Source organism: Streptopelia decaocto (genome assembly GCF_964273445.1).
Source record: "Streptopelia decaocto genome assembly, chromosome: 5".
Classification (NCBI taxonomy): Eukaryota; Metazoa; Chordata; class Aves; order Columbiformes; family Columbidae; genus Streptopelia; species Streptopelia decaocto.
Genome location: NC_138659.1, coordinates 7,289,715 through 7,313,112, shown reverse-complemented (window position 1 = coordinate 7,313,112; position 23,398 = coordinate 7,289,715). Strand labels below are relative to the sequence as shown.

General features: G+C 51.2%; 1 protein-coding gene across 2 annotated transcripts; it reads left to right on the top strand.

Annotated features, from left to right (window-relative positions):
* Positions 1-21,598, top strand: LOC309439849 (ADAMTS-like protein 2). Of its 2 annotated transcripts, XM_082052979.1 has the most exons (18): positions 1-256; positions 6,606-6,743; positions 8,955-9,030; positions 9,524-9,626; positions 11,621-11,766; positions 12,484-12,607; positions 13,812-13,892; positions 14,324-14,499; positions 14,779-15,202; positions 15,813-16,233; positions 17,060-17,166; positions 17,352-17,478; positions 18,050-18,263; positions 18,880-19,035; positions 19,290-19,460; positions 19,957-20,133; positions 20,798-20,942; positions 21,064-21,598. In XM_082052979.1, exons 1-18 carry the CDS (start codon positions 90-92, stop codon positions 21,180-21,182), a joined length of 3,072 nt encoding a protein of 1,023 aa, XP_081909105.1. In that variant the 5' UTR covers positions 1-89; the 3' UTR covers positions 21,183-21,598. The 2 variants fall into 2 exon arrangements, with proteins under 2 accessions (XP_081909105.1, XP_081909106.1); XM_082052980.1 differs by lacking the exons at positions 19,957-20,133; positions 20,798-20,942; positions 21,064-21,598 and having other exon boundaries at positions 19,297-19,454.
* Positions 21,599-23,398: the final 1,800 nt, after the last annotated feature.

Here is a 23,398-nt window from a genome sequence, read left to right as displayed (position 1 = left end):
CCCCCTACCCCCCAACCCCCGCCGAGCGGCCGCGCCGCGGGTCGCCGCCCGCCACCCGGCAGGTTGTAAAGTCATTAACTCCCTCAGCCATGCCGGGCCGCGCTCCGGCGGCGGCTGCTCCTGCGACCGCCGCTGGTGGGCCGCCCCGCCGCCTCCTCCGCGGCTGCAGCAGCAGCAGCAGCGCGGCATGGCCGCCGCTCCCCTCCGCCTGCTCCTCCTCCTCCTCAGCGCCGCCGCCGCCCCCCTCGGCGCTAAGGTAAGCGGCGGCGGGTGGGTCGGCGGCGGCGGAGCCTCCCCTCCTTCCTTCCCTCCCTCCCGTCGGGGAGCCGCGGCGGGGCCGGGGCCAGGAGGGGCGCTCCGGGCCTGAGCGGGGCAGGGTGGCCCGGGCCGCCCCGGGGAGCGGGCGGTCGCCTCCGGGGAGCGGCGGCCCCTCGCCCTTCCCCGGAGGTTTCTGGTCCCTGCAGGGCACAGCCTGCACTTGGGGGTGTCCCCCCCGCCGCCCGCCCTCAGTGTTGAGCTGCTTGAGAGTGGGGTTTGGTCTTGTCTCCCCCAAGTTCACCCCGAGGACCGGGCGCTTTGCCCGCACCCCAGCCGCCTGGCACTAACAAAAGGCCGATGCGGGGGGGTGAGGATGCCCGAGGTGGCTTCCCAGCGTCACCAGAAGGACCATAGGGGAGCAGGGCCTTTCCCTGGTTGGGGGTTCGCCCGAGGGTGCCCCCCACATTCATCCCTAGGAGAGGGTTGACTCCACTTCAGGGCTGGAAAGTTTTTTCCGCTTCCCTCTGTCTCCCGCCAGCTTTAGGCAGCTGCTTTCTGTGCTAACGATGAGGTGCGTGGCAGCCCCACGCTGCCCTCATCTCTGCTCTCCTCCACAAAGGATCATCTCATCCTGGTCCTCATGACACTTGTTTCACGGCAGCGCCAGAACCCCTCTGGACCTGGGAGAATCGCCCCCATTACAGCGGGAGGCAGAAACCCCAGCTCCACAGGGCGCCGGCTGCACCTCTGCCGTCGCGGGTCACCGTGTGCATTGCGGCTTGCGTTTCCCCAAGGGGAACCCGGCTGCATTTCTCTGCTGCTAAAGGGATCCTGCTCTGCTAAAGGAAGAGGGTTTTGGGGTTGTGTTTCTCACCCCCACACCCCAACTCCATGGCATGGTGAGCTATCTTACATGCAGAGAAGACCAGACACCGCAGCTTTACTGCAGATAACCCAGGTTTGAGGAGCAGCAGCATCTCCTGTTCTGGCGTTGTATTCATTTTAAAGATCAAGTGGCTCGTTTCCACTGCACTTTTACCTTCACTCGCATCCGCTGTTTTTTCTGTTTACCCCTTAACTGCAGGGCTAAGCCAGAGAAAAGCTTCAGGCAGAGCAAGCCAGGTCAAGCCAAACATAAATCCTTCACTTAGGACTGACCTGGATGGACTCCTCCATAACGTGTGTACACAAGCCTTGGCTGCTCACGGTTCTCCCTGCCCCCAGCAGCTGTGTTTGTGCAGCACAGAAGATGAGGGCATCCGAGGCTGGGAGAGGGCTGCTCAGCCCACCCCAGGACAAACACACACCCGTACTTGTGCTCGGCCTGCCCTGAGGACTCCCATACTGCAGGAGATCCCACAGAGTGAGCAAGGACGGCATGGTGTGAGCTGGCCTGGCAGATGTAGTTGATAGCGTTGATAGGTATCTCTGGTGCAAGGCTGCGCACAAAATCTGCGTTAGGCGATTACCCTGCAATTCCTCTTGCTGCCCAGTTTTCTGCACGCAACATTATACAGAAAGCATCACAGAAAGCCTCAGTACATAGGTAGGGTAAGCAACTCCTTCCTACGTGGAGCTAACTGCATTCAACACCTCTGAAAAACCTGCTGAGATACCTCTCATGCACACCGTGCGTTGCTCCCTTCTTTCCCTTCACACATTTCCACCCTTTCTACCGGTTTGCCCCAGAATAAGCGTGTTACCCGCTTGAATGGAATGGCGTAACTGACTTGGATCAAATGTTTTGTAATGATGTGCAGCATGTACCTTTGAACTTTCTGTCATGGCAGGACTGTGAACAGTACTTGATAGTTCTCCACTGGCTTCTGTTCACTGGCTTTTTAATTTGCTGCTCATCTGCTCCTCATTATATGTCTGGATTTCTGTTACTTATCTGCTATGGTATCACATCTTTAGCAAGCTTACCATTTTTCCCCAGATATCTGTTCTTCCTGATCCCATAGAAAATATTCTGCATGGCTCATTTTACCTCAGGGTACCTTCCCCTCATGGGAAACTCCTCCTCAAATATCTTGTTTCAGCTTTTCTAAGGAAAATTTGGTTTTATGTCTACATCCAACATTGAGTCTCTCATACAAACTATCTAGTCTACCCAAATAGGATAAAACAATGACAGGATGAGAAATAGCTTTACACAAAACCCAATTCTTCTGTAAAACATCAGGGTGCAATTGCAAATGCTATTGTTTTTTTCAGGGCTGTGGCAAGAGTCTGTCACCACAGCTTTACCCAGAGCATGACATGGGGAACCCAAACCAGGGGGGCTGAACATGGTCATTCATTTCCAGATAATAATCTGACATCCATTCCGGGCATTGAGGCATCTGAAGCTACTTAACATTTCAGCAATTACTGTGGTTTGCTGCAGAGAGAAGCCTTTAAGTAAAGGGATCCGGGCAGTTTTTGGTAGAGGACAAGCAGTTAATGGCCTCAGAAAAGGTCTGTGAAGAATTTATTTTGTTTTCAGCTGTTGTTTCTAGTAGTGTTGTAAGCTCTGACGGGGTTTAGCAGGGCAGTTTATGGCAGCTCCTGTGCCCTTGGGTGATGGGCCAGCCCTTAAGGCTGCGACTGAGAGCCTCCCCCACCCAGCTCCTCTGTGAAGGGAACCAGACAGACATGCTTGTGGTCTCTCTCTTCCCAGACAGCTTTTCTTCTTTTTTCCAGAACCCAGGCTCTAATGAATCTCAAGATTAGGCACAACAATAGGCAACACGGGAGGCTGGGCCACCGACACGGTAATTGCAGTTATTCCCAGGTTTCTGGGAAACCCGGCGCAGCTCAGAGCTGAGCCAGCGGAGAATTTATTTTATCCCTTTGGCTCTTCAGAAAGACCGCCTGGAAATCCGATAGGATGTCAGCCCAGGCCCACCCGTCTTTGCATTTCATTTGTGGCAGCCTTTGTTTGGGAGAGGGGAAGCAGCTGCCGAGCCTTTGGTTAGACAGAAAAAGCTGTCTTAGAGGCTGGTGCTTCTGTCTTTGATACTGGCAAATCTGGAGGCAGATATTTTTAATCCTGGAAATACTCCCTACAGGTTGGGGTTCAAAGCTCTGGTCTCCCCAAACAAGGGGGGAGGAGGGCAGCCCTCACCTCCTCGGTCGTGTGGCCTCCAGCGTAGGTGCAGAATAACTCTGTTAGCCTCAGGGAGGAAGAACTGCAGCTGTACAGTCACCACGTGCCAAGCCACAAGCACCTCTGGGGAAATTCTTGTGGAGAGCACCTGCCCGAACTGGAATATGGTCTGTCTGTTTCTGCAGATGTCAATTCTAGGACTGTTATTTCTCATCACCTAAGGAATTATAACAGACCCTCTTACCTCCTTTAGGCAAAGCCCTCACCCAAGCCCAGGCAAAGTCAGCCTTATAGAGACTGGACCTGTGCCTGTCTTCTGCTCTGGTGTTTCTAGCCTGCTCTGTTTCCGCAGTTCTGCAGCAAAGCGCGAGATAGAGCGGCTGCAGCAGCTCCCGTAACCAGGAGAGTGCAAAAGCGTTGTTGTAAAACCCCTTTGATTTCAGGGCATTCACTCAGCTGGAAGGTAACTGCTGGGATTTGTCGATGTGTTTGGGAAACTAAAGCTAGGATCTAATCTAATCTGGAGTATGTCCCACACTCCTTAATTTATTATCTGGAAAGTTGGAAAATGCAAGTATCTCTAATTAAAAACAAGAACCATTTGTGTGTCATGCGTAATGCAGATTTATTTCTGACATTATAATAAATTCGCACAGATTAGAACCAGCTGCCACAGCTCTAAGTACCTGAAGTTCCCCCTCCACGTCACCAGGCCTGGGACTGGGATGCAGTCACACCATAAGTCTTGCTGGCCAAAGGGACAGCTCAGCATTGTCCTCGCTTACGCAAGTAAATAAACACTCCTCGGCAAGGACCAGCAAGGGAGCTTGGTCACGGAAAACCCGAGAGCCAAATCTGTCTGCTTAAAAAGTGGTTGATTCCTCCAGTGCAGAGAGGAGGCAGGAACAGGGCTTATGGTTATAGGGGAACACATTTGATTAACAAAAAATAAAAAAAAAGGTCTCTTTGACTAGCATCCTTCAATAAATCTTCATTTGGGCTCCTGTCATTCCTGAAAGTCATAGCGCAGAGAGGAACATATTGTATCCTAACTGGAAGAGAGAGGCACACAAAGGCGGAGGTGCTGATCTTCCCCAAACCTCAGCTCTGCCACCTCTTGCCAAGCCCCATTGTATCCAGGCACAACACCCAAGCGCATTAACCCTGAAAAGGGGCCTTCAGCTTTTCACTGCTCCAAATACACAAAGCAGATTTCATATCCAGGGGCAGGTCAGTAGAACAGGCTATTTCACTTCCATTCTGCCATTTCCCTTCTGCCCTGTCTCACCTCTTTGGATTTTAAGATCTCAGGAGCAGGACTATCTTGCAGTTTACAGCTGCACAGATTTTTATTGCCACCTGGGGAAAAGCTTTGTAAACATTGCAGCTTTTGGTCCGCATGCCTTCCTCCCAGGCAGTCCACACGCCTCATGTAACTACTCAGAGAAGTGGTAAGACACCAGCTTGGATTATTACCCCAGCTATAGGAGAATCTGTATTGCACTGAGCACTCCACACAGACACCAGATAAATCATTGGCACTCTCCTTCCCGACAGCTGTGAAGAGCTCTTCCTCCACAGACCTTGAGATGCTTATCACAGAGAAGCAAAGAAGGGGTCAGGGAAAGAGTTTAGCTGAAAATACCTTACAATAAGAGACCTTTGTGGTCTTTTTTCTTTGTGAGTGTGGAATCTATGTAGTTGACACAGTCAGACAAAAATTCTCATGGGAAATAGGTCGAGATGATCATTTGGAACAAGGGAAAAAGGTATGTTTGAAAACATGTCTATTTCACTTAAATTTCATTTTTCTCTTGTGCAACGCAACTGCTGGCCACAGCATTTGGTCCCTGCCAGGCAAGTCAACTCCAGCCAGAACATCCAAGTACAGCAAAAAGCGTTGTATTGTTTTCACAATCAACCGTTATAATCACGAGAGAGCAGAGCATCGGGTAACATGGTGCTTTTTTGCAGCAGAGGATGTTATTTTCAACATGATCTGACTGTGGTATCATCACCAGGAAGAGAAGAGGCAGTACGCACATTTCAACCAGTCTAAGTTACAACTTAAAACCATTTGCCTCAAACCAGCTGCATCTCCTCTGCCCGGAGGACATTCTGTTGGCAGACGCTATAGAAACAACAAATTCTCAGGCAGGAATTACACTACAAGATAAAGAACACTTTGGCTTTATTACACCATGAAAGAGCATAAAGCCAAGAGACGTGTCAACCAAAGTAACAAACAGAGCACATTTAGTGATGAGCAAACACTGCTGAGTTTTCTTTCACATCCCTCAATTATATTTTGCAGACTGGTTCTTCACAACAGGACTATCACCTACTGCCATAAACCAGGTTTTGCCAATAGCAGCACTGATACAACTTCCACAAGCTCTTATTTTAATACAGCATGCTTCACACGCACACAAATTATTCATTTTCTTCTACTAATACTGAAACACTGTCAGCATTTTCAGCTTCCAGTCATTGTCCTGTCTTAAACTCCTTGCTGCATTTAACACTGCTCACAGATGTATTTCAGTAAACAGCAAATTAGTTCCTGCACAAGCTAGTTTGCCAAAGTCCCTGGGAGCTTTTAGGCCATCAGACGCTAAATAGGAAAATATTGTAAGGTAAAAAACCCAGCTAAAACATAGAATGCCTTACCTGCTAGGAATTGTGGAGGCACAGCCAGCAGCAGCCTGCTACAATGAACATGTTGGGACCAGGAGAGCACAGGTTTGCCCAATTTAAAGGCTCAGCCCCAGCGAGGGATGTTGGGAGTGAGAATGATCCACCTCTGAGCATAGTGGGGTGGATGGGGTGAGGGGACAACAGCAACTGCAGGAGGCTCTGGTTCTGAAGCACTCTTGAAAATTACTTTTGTGAGAGTTGGAGTGTGAAGAACTTAGATCTGAGCTTACTTCTTTAAAAAAAGATGAGTTTACTTGTTGAAATGCAGCTCCAGTGAGCAACAGATGCGTTATCCTCTGCGGGCAGGACTCCGCATGGCCAAGCACCCCAGATTTTCTTCTGCTCTGTCTGACCTGGCCTGGGAGCGATGCTGGTGTTACTGTCACACATGTCCAGCCCAACAGCCCTTTTCCACATCATGTCACAAAATTCCAGGGGCATAACTCCATCTTGGAAGGAAAGTTGAATTTTGAGATGTGTGAGCCTGGCGTGGCCTCACAGGCCTCCTGGTGAGGAGCCAGGTTCTCCAGCTAACCATCCTCTGTTTCTGTCAGGACAGTAGTGAGGCAGAAGATGGAGCTGGCCCCTGGGATGAAGAAGTCACCAAGTGGTGGGGAGAGTGGAGCTCCTGGTCTACCTGCTCCCGGTCCTGCGGGGGAGGCGTGATGTCCCGGGAGAGGCACTGCTTGCGGCAGAGGTGAGTCCTGTCCCAGCCCGCGCCTTTGGCCAGGTCTCCAGTGGCAGAAGGGAAACAGGGTGCCCCCCAACCTGCGTTTTGGGTTTGCAGGGTCAGTGTGCTCTCTTCTGCAGCCTCTCCAAAAGGAAGGCGGCTGGTGCCCATGGGGTGGGAGGGCTGACGAGGGAGAAACATGCTGCAGTGGGGCAGGTGACAGGCCCCCTGAACATGTCACCCACTCAGCCTGGCTTGTCCGATGGGAACCAACCCCTTGGTCCTCTCTTGGGGTCTGTGGGACACTTGAAGAAGACAGGGCTGTGGGCTGGAGAAGGCTATCTCCATTCCTCTTCCCCTCTCTTTTGCAAACCCTCACTTTCTGTGGCTGCTCTGACCAACCTCACCCTGATTTGCAGCCGGTTCCTGCACTGAGGATGTGGGTGCATGTTCCCAGACACCTTCTGGGGACTTGATTTACTCCTGGCAGCAGCCAGCTCAGCTGCGTCTCAGCAATTTCCCCTCTTCATTCCCTGCCGAGCTTGCAAGTTTTTTTCCACTCTGTCATTTATCTGGCTGTCACCTGACAGCATCTCCATTTGTCCCCTACGGCTACGTTTGTCCCCTACAAAGCTGCTACAGTCCCGCTATCAGTTGGACAGGGTTTTTGGGAGTGGGAAGAGCTGGGGAACTTCAGATGCCTGAATTCCCGCTGTCCCCGTTGGGTCACGTTGCCACCAAGCCCTCCTCCTCCTTGTTCACCTCACTGACCTCCTCCAGGCTCCCGGGATGTTAATGTGAGCTGGCATCCTGCAGCACAGTGAGCCCGTGGGGGCTGCCTGCCCCACGCTCAGCCCTTTCCCCTTCCACATGAATGCACTCTTGACCGGAGGAACCTCAAACCTGGGCCCCCAACCTGCTTTCCTTCCTGCAGCAAAAAACTTGGCTTCTGTGGGCTGGTTGGCAAAGTGAGGGACCAGATGTGCTGTGGTACCTTCCATCTGGATGTGACCTCCCTGCTATCTGGGCTTGCTGGTGTCTGTGCTGATGCTCTTGCCCCCCAGCACGCTGTGGCCATTGTGGGAGGCAGCCTGGGGCTGTCCCACACCGCCCTTCTGCCCTTTGCCTGCTGCCAGAAAAGAGATTTTTTTTCCTCTCCATTTGGCATCTGCTCTATCTTTGACTCCATATCTGGGGAGGGGGAGGTTTTGCTGTGGTGTTTTACTCCTTGGGTTCAAGTCTGAATTTAAAAAATAAAAAACCCAACATAAAACCCAGCCAAAAGATTTCTGCAGCTTCAAGGAGAGTGGCTTCAGTGTGAGCCAGTTATGCTCACAAACCAATTTCTGCCCCAGTCTGCAGGCAGGCTCTGCTTCAGCTGAAAGGAATGGCAGTTTTCAAGTCTTTTGGTGCAAATTTAGGCTTTGCCTACATTGTGTAAAGCATTGCTCTGGAGGAATAACTGCAGTACCTCTAGCCAGTCCAGCTCAAATATGCCTGCAGGGTTCTAAATTACATGACGCATCCTAAGTTCCCAATACTGTAATGCATTGTCTGCTCATGTTTACGCAGACCACGTTGCCCTGATCTGTGGTGTCAGCCATTCTCCATACATCTTCAAGATACAGCTTTCAAGAATTTTTTCACCTCTGCATCAGTCAAGGACTCTAGTATCCCCTGGATAATTCCTGCTGGCCAGAGCTAAAGCATCAAGTGTTGAGAAATTCCCATGGTTTTGGTCCATCATCTGCACTGAACCTTTCCCGCTGATATTTTAAAGTGGCTGGTCCCCATGAGAGGTTCCATCTCTCTGCCTGCTGCTCAGCAAATCCTGAAATTAGCTCCCCTGGTCATTGCAAATCACAGGTGCTTCCATGAGAGTGATGGATCATCAGGATCTACTGCTCTTTTGTCACATTTTGGAGCTCAGAGGTGAAGGGACACAGTGTTGGTGATACTGCAGTTGTTCCCCATCTGCTCAACCTACCCCAAAACAAGAGTAGGTTAAAATCACAGTCCACCTAAAAATACCCCAAGAGTAATCTAAATTCACAGTCCACCTAAAAACACTGAAAAATGTGTTTTGGAGAAGATTTTTGGCTAGTCTAGATCCAGAAAGCTTTGCTCTGATAAAATGCCTGCCTTGCTTCTCCCCATTAAGTCAGGCCTGACTTCTCTGTCATCCCCAATACCTCAGTACTTCACAGATCTCCAGCTCATTTTCTTTCTGCTTTGCAGGCTTCAGATGCCCCAAGGAATGAACAGCACCATGTGTGTTGGCCAAGCCAAGCACTACCAACTGTGCCAGCAGCAGGTGAGAACCACTTCCAGTACTCACTGGTCCTTACTGGGGAATGTGGGACTCAGGGGATCGTGTTTGGAGCTGCAAGAGCACCAAGCACTCAGGGTGCGACTGGTCCCCAAGGGAGTGCAGACAAGGGGTATGATCCACTCTTGGAGTGGCTGACTGTGACTTTGAAGATGTGGAAGGTGACCTCTACCCTCTGGGACTCAGAGGTAGGGGAAAGGGATATAAAACCATATTGATTATGGGGTGGGAGGAGGGACAAAGATTTTCCTGTGTGCTTTGCCCTTCGCTGGAAGTAATTTTTGCAGGACTGTTAAATACAGCTGTCTGAGGGGCCCTTGGCTTTTCTGACTGTATTACAGCACCTCAGAGTCCATCACTGATTCCTTCCAGGGTGGACAGGGCGTTTTCATCCTCCAAGGATGCAGCAGGGACAAGCAGCTGTCACAACTGTGGCTGTGACATAGGAGGCTTTTGATCACGTTTATTCCCTCCCTAGCCCTGCCCAGCCAACACAGCAAGCTTCAAACAGCAGCAGTGCTCCAGTTTCAATGCCAAAGCCTTTGGGAAGCGCTACTACCACTGGATGCCTCTTTATCCAGGTGGGTTTTCACAGCTTTACACAAAGGATCAGGGTGAGAAAACACCCACAGTATCTTCTCAGACATGGGAGAAGGGAAAGGTCTCAGGGGACAAGGGATGGATGCTCCTGGCTGCTCTGGCAGTGCTTCCCTGTGCTCCCTGCTTTGGAGAAATCATTCCCTGTCTCTTCAGAGAACCGCTCCACCCAGCCAGGCCTCCTCTCACCACATGGCTCCTGGTTTGGCTCCTACATCAGCAAGCCGTAGTGGGCAGACAGGACACAGGCTTCTCTGAGTTGTCTTGGCTAACCAGCAGTCATCTTGGCAGAGCGGGTGTTGATGCTCTTTGTGCCTTCTACTATTTTGACTGCTGCTGTCACCCAGCATGCTTCCTGCTGGCTTGGTGGTGGGTTCTCAGCAGGATGCCCACCCATTTCCTGCCCAGGCAAGACAGATTGTGTCACATGAGTTGCCCCTTGGCCATTGACACCCAGATTGAGCTCACCTCAGATATTATCCCTCTTTCTGGGCACACATGTTTCTCTGTTAGCTGCCAAGGGGACCTAGAACATCCACACCTCTACCTTCGGTTGCTCGGCTAGAAGGAGCATAGCTAGCAACGGCCACACACAGTCAGAAACCCTCTTACAAGTCTTGCTAGCTGATACAGATTCCCATTCTGGCAGATGGGATTGCACTGCAAAGGGGAGAGGGTATGGCAGGGGTTTTGCCAGCAAGAAGCATTTCTGCTAGCCATGGTCCCCAGCTGCAGCTTCGTACCATGACCCCTTTACTACTATAAAATCTGTAGCCTTGGGGTCTTGTCTCAAGCAATAAGAACATCCAAGGTGATATGGGTTGCAAACTGGCTTAGGGAGAGAAGCCAGAGAGTGGTAGTCAATGGTGCGGAGTCTAGTTGGAGGCCAGTATCTAGTGGAGTGCCCCAAGGGTCAGTGCTGGGGCCAATATTATTCAATATATTCATTAACGACTTGGACGAGGGAATTGAGTGTACTATCAGCAAGTTTGCTGATGACACCAAGCTAGGAGGAGTGGCTGACACGCCGGAGGGCTGTGCTGCCATCCAGCGGGACCTGGACAGGCTGGAGAGCTGGGCAGGGAATAACCTGATGAAATTTAACAAGGACAAGTGTAGAGTCCTGCATCTGGGCAGGAACAACCCCAGGTTCCAGTATAGGTTGGGAGATTACATATTAGAGAGCAGTGTAGGGGAAAGGGACCTGGGGGTCCTGGTGGACAACAGGATGACCATGAGCCAGCACTGTGCCCTTGTGGCCAGGAAGGCCAATGGCATCCTGGGGTGTATTAGAAGGGGGGTGGTTAGTAGATCGAGAGAGGTCCTCCTTCCCCTCTACTCTGCCCTGGTGAGACCACATCTGGAATATTGTGTCCAGTTCTGGGCCCCTCAGTTCAAGAAGGACAGGGAACTGCTGGAGAGGGTCCAGCGTAGGGCAACGAAGATGATTAAGGGAGTGGAGCACCTCCCTTATGAAGAAAGGCTGAGGGAGCTGGGTCTCTTTAGTTTGGAGAAGAGGAGACTAAGGGGGGACCTTATTAATGTTTATAAATATATAAAGGGTGAGTGCCATGAGGATGGAGCCAGACTCTTCTCAGTGGCAAACAATGATAGGACAAGGGGTAATGGGATCAAGCTGGAACACAAGAGGTTCCACTTAAATTTGAGAAGAAACTTCTTCTCAGTGAGGGTGACAGAGCACTGGAACAGGCTGCCCAGGGAAGTTGTGGAGTCTCCTTCTCTGGAGACATTCAAAACCCGCCTGGACATGTTCCTGTGCGACCTCACCTAGGTGTTCCTGCTCCAGCAGGGGGATTGGACTAGATGATCTTTTGAGGTCCCTTCCAATCCCAAACATACTGTGATACTGTGATACTGTGTGAAACCATCAGTATGGATAAGAGGAATGTTCCCTTCCTTGCTGTCCACCTCTGAGCACCTCGGTCTCCCTGGTGACTTTCTGCCTCTGTCCCTTCAGATGACTACACCAGTATCTCCAACAAGCCGTGTGACCTCCAATGCACCACCCGGAGCGGAGAGAGGCAGCTGATGGCCCGAGCACAGGATGGTACCTCCTGCAAGGACAGGACCTATCAAGGGGTCTGCATCAATGGGAAGTGTGAGGTGAGGCTCTGGGGGGAACGAGAACAGAAACTGGGAGTGTAAGTGTGTGGCTGTGTCATCGCAGGGCCAGGGGTCCCAGCAGGGAATTGTAACTGAGGCCTGGTGTGGAGTGATTACATTCAGTCTTGAATGCCTGTGGGCAAGAGGAGAGCAAAGAGACTCACATAAAGAGAATTATATACATCCACGTATTCCCAGTGAGCGACAGCACTTTCCTCCCAGCACAGAGACTAGAATTGCAAGTTTGTTTACATAGTAATCCAATTTATGAAAGAAAAATCTTCCATTTGATTTTTTTTCTCATAGAGCAAGAATGAAGGGTGGTTGTATATAACGTTACAGAGAGATACCTTACAACCTCAGGCAGGCCTGCCTTTGCTGCAGCTTGTCCTGGAGGGTGATGTTGTATGTCGCTGTGTCAGTGAGAAAGGAGGACTGACCTAAATAGACAAAAGGAACCAAAATAGCTTACCCAGGCCTTAATCCATTCACCTACACGCACAAGCCCCCACCTCACGTTCAGAGGCACAATGTAGATGGTCACAAGTGAATTTCTGCTGCTGTTGGATTCATTCATTACTCCACTCCATGCTACCCTACATCCCCCCGAGAACTCAGAACCTCAGCAAAAGAGCATGGTAGCATTTCCTTGAGAAGACCCTGCCCTGTGGAGACAAGCTGGCCCCAGCAAACCCTCTCTTGTTTTATTCTTTGCAGCCAGTTGGGTGCGATGGGAGCCTGTACTCACCCCGGACGATGGACAGATGCAGGGTGTGTGGAGGGGACGGCAGCACTTGCCACCGTGTCTCGGGCAGCTTCCGAAAGGCAATCTCACAGATAGGTACTCCCTGCTACCACGGTCCGGAGACTTGACCTGCTACTTCTTAACCACCAGCTGACATGAAGGGTGACTGGCTTGAACGTGGGTAGGAGTTTCCCAGCTGCTTGGTGGAAAGAACTGAATAGTGCCACCCTTGCTTAAATGCCTGTATTTTGTCCTTTTCACTTAATCATCACAGCAGATTGGTTTGATGTGCTGTATATTAGGCTGGTAAGGTTTCCCTTCACCTCTTTACAATAGGAAGCAGCTGGGGATCTATTTGTTCCTATTGATTTTGGCGTCTTGCCCACCTCAGATAATGTGAAGAGATCAATGAATCTTCTTTTATTTGTTCTACATATTCGTTTGAAACTTAAGCTCCTATGATGGGGGTCACAGCGTTTGTTTCCGCCTACACATAATCTCCTGCTTCCCCCACTCCTGTGGCTGGCACAGCCGAAGGACAGTCCCTCTGAAACTGGGCTGAGATTCATCCCTTGGCACCTCATGGCCTATTCCTCCACCCACAGAAGGAATAGACTGTGGTATGCTCATTAGTATTTAATTAACTGTGGTTTGAGGATGCTTTGGAACATCATTTCACATTGTTTCACTAGTCTGCCTCGTTCTGTACAGACACCAGGCTAGAAGAACACTCGGGCCCCTCTCCAGAGCAGGGTTAATGGTGCTAACCTCTCTGGCAGTACAGATACAGTTTTGGCCTCCCATTCCAGTCCTTACAAAATCTTACATGGCTGATAAGATCTGTGTTTCTAGCAGGAAAGACAAGCTGCCAGATCACATAATTTAAGAGCCTTCTTATGTTCTCTCTCTTCAAAGGTCAATTTTTATGCTACTCCTGAGACAAATTCTATTGAGTCAGGAGCTGAGGGGACATGTTCAGCATCAGCCCTGGTCACAATAAGCTTTTTCTGTGCTCTTGCCAGAAAGAGCCTGGGAGCATGTTCATTCACACACCTCAAGCCAGACCATTGTGCAGTTTTTTCCTGACTCCAAAGCCAGCAGTGCTCAGAGACCCGCAATGGTGATCTGTAGTGGGACTTCAGAGGGGAGCTGGGATTAGAGTTTACAGGTTGGCACAACGTGCATTTATGTCCTTAGTGTCCACCCTCCTATATACACACCCCACGGGCTGCTTTTCCTACCTAGAACGTTTTATTCTGTCCTCGGGGTCTCCTCACTCTGTTCTATTCCCGTTCCTCAGGTTACGTGTTCATCACGAACATCCCCGCCGGTGCCACGGACATCCTCATCATCGAGCGCAGGAAAACAGAAAACATCCTAGGTAAGCAGAAAAGCAGAAAAACTGGGCAGACATGGAGGTTGTGGTTTAGCTGCCTGGGAGGAGGGCTCTGTGCACTCCCACCTGTGCTGTGAGAGCTGTCTGTGAGCTTTTCCTCCAGGGTAGCACAGGGACACTTCATCTCTCCACAAACCAAGGCTACCAGCAGCAGGAGGGACATTTGGAAACCAAGCTCACTATGGGCAGTCCCTGTTGTGAAGACATTTGTGCTCTTGTTGGAGAGGACAATGAAAGCAGCAGGCAGTGAATACCTCTGATCTGTCCTGATGGGGAAGATGAACACTGGAGACCCGGCAGTTCTTTTTCTGTTGGGCTTTTCTCAGTCGTGAGCTGTTTGCTCTCCTCAGTGCCAGTGCACCCCTCACGTTCTGCACAGAGTATCACATTTGTCCCTTTTCTCTCTCTCTTTGAAGCGCTCGCAGATGAATCCGGACATTTCTTCTTCAACGGCAACTCCGCCATTGACAACCCCCAAAACTTCAGGGTAGCTGGCACAGTCTTCAAGTACCGGCGGCCCCCAAGCCTGAACTCAGATGGGCTGGAGTATATCATAGCTCACGGGCCCACCAACCAGTCTCTGAATGCCATGGTATGAGAGGAGCTCATTTTAGGCTTTTCTGTCTTGCCTGTCCCAAAATTGTGAGCCTCCCTCAGACAAAGGGAATATTAATCTGGTTCCCAAGCCAAACCTGAGTGTGTAGGTGGCTGAGGAAGCCAGAAATTGTCTTGTTGGGGGGGTTCCTCTTGGATTTATGAGGTTGCTGTCTTCTTTTAATATCCATTACAAAATGGATGTGGCTAAAAGAGGTCTCTGGGAAATACATGTCCTTAAGATAAGGGTTTTGTTCTCTTGACCTGTTTCTTCCAGTACTATAACTTTAATGGGAAAATGCCACACATAACTTATGACTACACTGTACCACGGACACCACCTCTCCGAACTGCAGCCCCTCCTGTAGACAGACCTCTCTATCGTCACCTACCAGAGACCAGCCAGAGCCATCCCATTCCAGCCGACTCCAGAGCTGCCCAGGACCACAATGCCACATGGCTCTTCCTGTCCCCAGATGACACAAGCGAACAGCTTCCTCTAAGAGAAGGGCAGGAAGATTTAGGCTTTGGTCACCCACACCTCTTCCAGATCAACTCCACCAGTCAGACTCGGGACTGGGGCTGGGAGCAAAGTGAAGAGAAGAAGTATGACTTCCAGATAAGACAAGTCTACCATACAAACACAGCAGGAGAGGAAGAGGAGGAGGAAGCAGCAGCAGTTGGCAGAGAAACAGAGTTGGGTTGGTTGCTTTGCTTTTCCTTCTGTCCCATTTTATTTGCTGAAAGCAGGCATCCCACACTGGTCTTCTTGAATTCTAAGGTGGCTTCACCTCAGGGCAGGCAGGAGAGAATGACGATTAGTAGTGGGATGGAGACTCCCAGAGCATCAAGTGCCAGTAGCTCTGTGAGGGACAGGGAGCTGGGAGAGGGCAGCCATGGTACGGATCAGGCAGAGTCCTCTCGGGCAGTCCCATGGGACCTGAGCTTGGCAAGCAGGGCAGTGACAGCAACAGGTCCTAGCAACCAGTCATTGATGGTCAGGTGACAGCAGGGTGACAAGTCTAGTCTGAGGTCAATAGGGGAAAGCCAAGCAACAATTCAGGGGCAAAGTACACCTGCAGCATTGCTCAGGCAAGGACTGAAAGCCCAGGCCTAGAGCTTAAATAGGGCTCCTGAGTCACGGGCAGAGTGTGTGTGGTTGGTCAGGGCAATTAGAGCCTGTTGGTGCACCCTGGTGGCAATTCATGACTTTGAGGCTGAAAACTCAGTGTTTTTCCACCTTGTTAGGTACTACATGCTGAAGTATGAGCTATCCAATGTAGTTAAAACATCCCTGTGTTTTTCCTCCAGCTCTCAGGTTCAATCGGATTTCCATCAGCACGGCTGTACCCTACAGCATGAGGGGATCTGAGCTCTCGGAGAACAGCCGCATAGCGTCCTCCAGGCTTCGTCTCTTCAGGCGACTGTGTCACCGAGACCCACACAACACTGCCTTCTGTAGGGAGCTGCAGCACTTGGCAGCCAGGCTGAGGAACTCCACCGCAGCGGGACTGTGGACCGAGACAGCTGCCCGGTGGCCACAGGGTCTCTACAAAGCGCCGGCCCGTAAGAACTCACTGGAGGACTTGAAGGTGGAGGAGGCATTTGCTGGGAGTCAGGGGGAAGCAGCCAACTACAGCATGATGGTGTCTGCGGAGAGCCCTCTGCTAGGTGCCAGCCCAACCGCGAACATCAGCCAGGCAGAGCCCCTGCGAGCCCCTGGCACTGAAAGGTGGCACTTGGTTTCCTGGGCAAAACAGGAGCGTGGTTAGCTGGGGAGGGAGGGCCAGACCAGTCTGCTGGTAGTCTCACTGCTGTCCTTGATGTCCCCATTCACCAGTGCCTGTCCATGGCAGCTACTTAACCAATAGTGTGTCCTCCAAAGACCTATTGTCACAACTGGCCTGAGGCGGAGGTCCCTAAATGTATTTCAGGTCCTCCTGCCTCTAAGGGATACATTTAAAGGGGTGTTGAAGGACCTGCGAGGCCAACACTGATATGATTGTAAAGAAGGCAAAGAGTCTATAGCATGCCACACACGTTTACTGCCACATCATGCCCCTTCTGTCCTATTCCTCTGGGCACAGAAGCTTCTGTAACTTCAATAAACATTTGGCAGGAGACTGAGGGCCAACTTTGAAACATTTCTGGCAAGCCACATGTGAACTCTCCCCACCACTTTATATGATACTAAGAGGGACCTTGCTTGAGCTCTCCTTTCCAACTTGATGTCATACCACTTAAGGTGATGTATGAGGCTGAGGGCACCTGTGTGGTTGAAAAACCGTTATATAGACAAGACTCACTATGAATGATGCCTTCTCTCAGAAGGATGTTGATCCATGGCTATTCACAGCCTTCCTAGTTGAATTCAGGAGGTGGATCAAAGCTTTACAATCTCTATTCATCAGTGGTCCATCTTGCCCAAGGTGAGGGAGATGGAGAGCAGAAGCACTGAGTTTCTTCCCATCTTCAAAGACACTGAAAAGGAAATTCACTAGATTTTATGTTTGCAGCAATTTTTCATTTTTAGCTCACGCTGCCTCCTTTTTCCACAGCAATGACTTTGATGTGAGCCCCGTGGGCCATGACGACATCAGCTTGGCTGACATGTATCGGTGGAAAGTCTCAGCTTATGCGCCCTGCAGCTCCACATGCACGTCAGGTAAGTTTGGCTTCAGGTGACCATGTGAGGACCTTCTTTGCTGTTGATGGAAAGAACACTGGTATTCTCTAAAATGGCAGGTAGAGTTTCAGTTCTAGTGAGCACTCCAGTAATTTAATCATGGTGGGAGGAGTCTTTTGGATCTAGTGGAGCCAGATCAAGAGAGGGTCTTGATTGCCCAGCAGGTATCAGCACCTCCTATGCCATGTGTGTCCGGTATGATGGAGTGGAAGTGGATGAAACGTACTGTGATGCCCTAACCAGACCAGAACCTACTCATGAATTTTGCACAGGGAGAGATTGCCAACCTAGGTGAGTAGAAGTGACATCAGCTGTCAATGGGGACAACATATCTTGGTAAGGACCATTTTCTGCTCAAAGTATACAGCCATATCTGGGCTGGAGGATATGCTTAAACAGCTAAGCCAAAAGAGGGAAGGAATTTGCTGTCTAAATTGCCTGCTAAGGACAAAGTTGGATTTCATAGAATCACTTTGGTTGGAAGAGACCCTTAAGATCATCAGGTCTAACCATAACTGAACTCTGGCACTAAACCATGTCCCTAAGAACCTCATCTGTATGTCTTTCAAATCCCTCCAGGGACAGTGTCTCCACCACTGCCATGGGCAGCCTGTACCAATGCCCAACAGCCATTTCTGAGAAGAAATGTTTCCTAATGTCCAGTCTTAACCTTTTGTGGCACAACTTGAGGCCATTTCAAGACCAGCATCCCCTTAACACAGACATATACGTGATAAGCAGATTCATAGCAGCACCCGCTGGGTGGGGGAGTCCCCAGCATGCAGACACTTCCCAGCCAGCCCTTGTCCCCCCTTACCTGGGTTCTCCTTTGTCCTTTCTCTCCTGGGGACTGCTCGTGGAGGTGGGAGACCAGCCGGTGGAGCGAGTGCTCCAGGACCTGTGGTGAGGGCTATCAGTACCGCACTGTCCGATGCTGGAAGATGCTGGCTCCAGGCTTTGACAGCTCCGTTTATGATGACCTCTGCGAATCGGCGGGGCTAGCCAGGCCCATGGAGAGGAAAGCCTGCAAGAACAAGGCCTGTGGGCCCCAGTGGGAGCTCTCCGAGTGGTCTGAGGTAGGCAGTCTGGGGAGCTTTGCTCCCAGAGGTAAGCAGCCAGGGCTGGGGGAAGGTGGCTGGGAAATGTTGGGTGCTGAGGAAGCCCCTGGCTGACTCCATCCTGGGGAGTCAAGGTCTGCCTTCACCCACAGCTCCCCTGTTCTCGCACTGCCCAGACAACAAAGGCCATCGCAAAACGTGTTTTTCCTAAGGTCACTTCTCAAGCAGGACATTGACCAAACGAAAGCCCTGTCAGCTTTGTCTCTGCCTTCACAAGGATTTAACTAAGGACAGATGAGAAAACAACGTGGAGACACAGAGGAGATAAAACCCAATCAAAATTCCTTTGATTGACTTCCCACAGCCTGCTTAGGACTGGGACAGTGAAGCTGCCCAGTGACTTTGAACAGCAGCCCAGACCTTGGCATCTTGTAGCATGGGTGCTCTAGGACCAAAATTAATTAAGCAGCAGAGATAAGAGGCAGACCCACCTTTTTCTGTCCCTGCTGGGGCCCTTCCCCTCTTCCCAAGTGCAGCTGGATGAGAAAGGGGGGCGGCAGAGGTGCCTCCCTTTGCTCATTCCTCTTGTTCTCTGCTTCTGAGTGCCAGGACTGACTCTGTCTGGCCCTTGCAGTGCTCGGCGCGGTGCGGCATGGAGGGGACGATGAAGCGGGAGGTGCGCTGCTCGGTGGAGACACCCCTCTGCGACGAGGCCCAGAAGCCCAGCAGTGAGAAGACATGCATGGGCCCACCCTGCGACCGCCGCTGGACTGCCTCCGCCTGGGGCCCGGTGAGAATAGTCTGTATTTTTGCTTCTCTGTGCTGTAAGTTTTGATGAGCTGTGAGGTGAGCTCCGTTCAGGGATCTGGGAAGCTCACGACACCTGGGGAAGGGAAGCCTCTGACCAAACGTTCTGCTAAAAATCCCCTGTCACAGTCCCAGTGGCAGAGCAAGGCTCTGGGCTCAGATGTCGCAGCACCACCAACCCCAACCCCTCCACCTTCCTGCTCTCTGATGTGTCTAAATGGCCTTTATTCCTCCAAGTGCTCAGGTTCGTGTGGTGAGGGACGCATGAGCCGCTTCATCACGTGTCGCAACCAGGAGGGCAAAGTGATTTCCGACTCGCAGTGTGACCCGGCCACCAAGCCCCTGGCTGTCCACCCATGTGGAGACAAGAACTGCCCTGCGCACTGGGTGGAGCAGGAGTGGGACCAGGTAAAACCAAGCCCAGCCCCGTGCCCTCAGCACTCCTTCCCACCCCATGTCCCACAGGAGCTGGTGGGAGCCCGGTTCCCTTGGCAGAGCAAGGCTGTATGATGTGACCTCTAACCGTGGAGCCGTACCCTCATCCTAGGGCCTTCCAGAGAGAGGGAAGGAGCAGTAAATATGCTAGCTTCTGTCCCCCAATACCCTAAAGGCCACCCCAAAGTTTGCAGCATTTGCTGCCTTCCCAGGGACCTCCGTTGGAGGGCAGCAATGTCCTAAGGAAAACGTCCTCTCCCACCTCTGGCTCCCAGCTGGCAGCTGCAGAGATCCCAGCAGAGCTCTTTGTCCAGAATGTGCATGCATCTCCCCAAGATTTTGGTCCCAGCACTAGAGAGAAAGCTGCAACAAAACCAGCTTCATTTCTGATAAATAATAGCCAGAGGTAAAAGTGAGCCACAGCTGACAAGCATCATTTGTTACCTGGCTGTTCTGTTCTCTTCCCCAGTGTGATGCCAGCTGTGGGCGAGGGATGAAGACCCGCGTCGTCTTGTGCGCGGGCTTGGAGAACGGCGTGTACAGGGAGTACCCCGAGAAGCGCTGTGAAGCCTCTCAGAAACCCGAGGAACAAGCTGCTTGTTTCAGGAGGCCATGTTCAACGTGGTTCACCACCTCCTGGTCTCAGGTAGGGTTCGGGACGGTGGGGAAGGGGGAGACAAGGCCTCGTCACCCTGGTTGGTGAAGCATGACCTGCACTGAAGGTTTCTAGCAGCCCGTTCTGCTGAGAGCTCTGTTAGGTCTGAGTGGGACCATGAGCTCTGCTCTTCTGCAGACCAGGCACCAGGTGGAGAGACCAGCACACTAAGCTGGAGAAAACCTTAGAGCAGATGGATTATTGCCTTGAGCAAGAGCATGCACCACAATGCAGGTGTACAGGGTACAGCTGTGTCTCCTCTGCCAGAGGTCAATGTTCTGTCCTCCCCTGCTTGCTTTAACTGGGAATGGGAGGACAGGGCAAGCTGGGCCAGGCTTGCTGCAGCCATTTTCTCCACCTTCTGTCCCAGCATCAACACTCAAAGCAAAAACAATTGCCAGTTGCATTAATGAGATGAACACGAACTCCTTCCTTGCTCTGGCCCAACCTGGGCTCAGGGACGCTCGCCTTCAGCAACAAAAGGGAAACATAATTTTGAGATCAGTGTGGGATTTGTGCCAAACCTCCTCAAGAACAGTCTCCGAAGTAGGGACCAGGAGATGTCACTGGTAGAAAGAACTTAGGAACTATAGAAAAATAAAATAATAAAATGAAAGCCTCTCATGATCCCTTCCCTCTCTCTCCATCCCAACAGTGCAGCAAGACATGTGGAGCTGGTGTGCGCCTGCGGGAGGTGAAGTGTTACCAGGGGGACGTGCTGGCTCAGGGCTGCGACCCCACTTCCAAACCTGAGGCCAGGCAGACGTGCCAGCTCCAGCCGTGCCCCACAGAGGCACCGGGTAAGTCTGGGAGGGCAGGGAGGGTGAGGAGCTGTGGGGAGCCCTTTGCTCTCTCCATTTCTCTGCTGGGGAAGCACATCTCCTTTTTTTAACCCCTGCTGTGGTTGCTTCTGCTCTCCAGAAGAAGACTGTGAAGACAAAGCGACGGCCAACTGCGTGCTGGTGCTGAAGGTGAAGCTGTGCTCTCACTGGTACTACAGGAAGGCTTGCTGCCGGTCCTGTCGCCTCAGGTCACCCTGACTGCTGTCAGGCCCAACTTTCCATCCAAGTTCAGGGGCAAGAGCCTCCTTGAACCAGACTTTATACCACTTGAAGCCACTCCACTTGGCTTGGCTGCGGAGCCAGTCCCTGTAGACCAGTCTACTCAGTGAGGAAGGATACCTAGGACTTAGTCATCACCGTTCCCTCTCCACCAAGAGGATTTTTACACGAGAAAAGCCATCAATCAGTTCCTAGAAAGCTACTGAGAAGCGAGTTGGGAAAGCCTGTCCCTGCTGTCATCATCTCTGCAGAGCTCCAGTTGGAGGTGGTGGGGCGCAGAGGCCAGCCCGCAGCAGGACACAGACGACAAGCAGCCGTCTTTCTGGTCTGCCCTACAGATTTTTCTACTACAAGGGCAATTTCCAAAACACACTGAAAAATTCTGTGTCATAATAAAGAGCTAAACTTTAAACCTGTGTTTTTGGGAGGCAGGTACCTAGGCCAGAGGCAAGGGAGGGAGGGACACAAGAGGAACAAAAGCAGGAGCAGGAAGGGTGGGAAGGAAAAATCCTTGCACCAGTACAGCTTCCAGGCAGCACCAGATAAACCTCATTTTATGTTGCCTGCCAAAGAAGAGAAACCACTCCTGTTTTGTATTTCAAAGTCCTCATTTATTTCTGACATTGAATTTGGACCCATAGCTGAGCAAAGGCAGAGAATAGTAACAGAAGGAATCTGAAGTAGAACAAATCTGGGATCCCTGCCCCTACCCTGTCCTCTTCCTCCACCATCCCCAAGACCTTCCGACCCACAGCTGCATCTCCCATGTTTCCAGCCTTTGCAGACCCGTTTCACTGTAGCTGTGCCAGACAAGGCACTGTGTTGGCTCTGAGGCCAACCCTCGTCTTGGCCATTCAGCTACTCAGGAACTGCCTCGCCAGCCTTGGCACCTCGTTAGTTGGCAACAGGTCACGCTTAATTTGCTATAGGATGAAGATGACAAAGTGGATGCCTTCCTTTCACCAGAAAGGATGGGATTTACTGAGTTAGCCAAGATTTTTTTCAAGTTACAGACTTAAATTTTCAGGGAGGAGTACTGGCTAGATAGGAAGCAGTAGGAGCATTCAGCCAGTGGGATCCAGAGAGCTTTGCTGCTGCTAATTTGTCTTCTCTCCTGCCTGCCTTTAACATGAGAGGACGTTTAAAACCTGCTATCGCTATTTGGAGAACAGAAGGAGACTCTCCGAAAGAGCTGCAGCTAGTCTGAGTCTCCGATAATGGCAATATGGGTGGGGGAGATGGTGCATAACATTTGCTCAAAAGGCTGTGTAAAATGCAGGCTGGGGCAAGGTGTTTGCTTACAAGGACCATCACCACGTTTAGCATTTGTCCGGCTCCTTTTCTTTGCGCAGTTTGAGCAGAGGTGCCAAGGCAGGAGCAGGTCCAAAGTGTAAATTAGCCTTTTGCCTGATAATGTAGACACTCTGGGCTCATGTAGCATGCGCCTCTATGCCAAGACCTACTTTTTCTGTGCATGAACGGGGGAGGTGAAGTCCAAATCCTTCTGCGGGCAGCAGGATGATTTCTAAATTGTGGCGGTAAAAATAAAAACAAATAAACCCACCACTCACATTTCTGAGCAGTCGCACCCTATATTGCAAAGGCACGGCAAGCGTTTCCCGCCATCGCCTCCAACACATGGCTGTGGGCATCGTCACCGTCCGGGTCCCTCCTCCCTGCCACGGATGGGAAGCGCTCAGCCCAGCGGTCCTGCACCGGTTGCTATGGAAGTGCCTGCGAATGACGAAGATGTCCTTGTAGTAATTTTTCACTTAATTTGATTTATGGAGGAAGGAAGAACTTTCCCACATTCATTTTGCAGAAAGGCAGAGTCACTGGCTGTCGTCACCAGCCACAGAACTGGTGAACCCAGGTTCGGGCCTTGCACCCTCTTCTTCTGAAAGCTAAAAAAAGGGGAATGTTGACCACCCAAACATCACTCTTGTGGGAGGTTGTGGGCCCTGTGAAGGAGGAGATGTGACCTGGTGGCCTCTGGTGCTGCCGTTGAAAGCAAAAGCCACCCCAAAGCCAGCCTTCCTCTGGCTGTGCGGAGCTGTCAGGGTGGGCTGCATCAAGCTTCCAACACCAAAGGTGACCAAAACTGCAGTTATTTAGGGATGTAATTCTTCCCATAAGTAAAATCCTGCCATTTTTTAATGGGTTGAAGTTAAAATAGCTCCTTAGAAAGCTTGTGA

Excerpts from the sequence above, each read along its gene's own strand:
- LOC309439849 (XM_082052979.1), top strand. The coding sequence starts at position 90 with ATGCCGGGCCGCGCTCCGGCGGCGGCTGCTCCTGCGACCGCCGCTGGT. Across the intron at positions 257-6,605 it reads CCGCCCCCCTCGGCGCTAAG|TAGTGAGGCAGAAGATGGAG; the intron begins GTAAGCGGCGGC and ends CTGTCAGGACAG. Across the intron at positions 17,479-18,049 it reads GGGAGAGATTGCCAACCTAG|GTGGGAGACCAGCCGGTGGA; the intron begins GTGAGTAGAAGT and ends CTGCTCGTGGAG.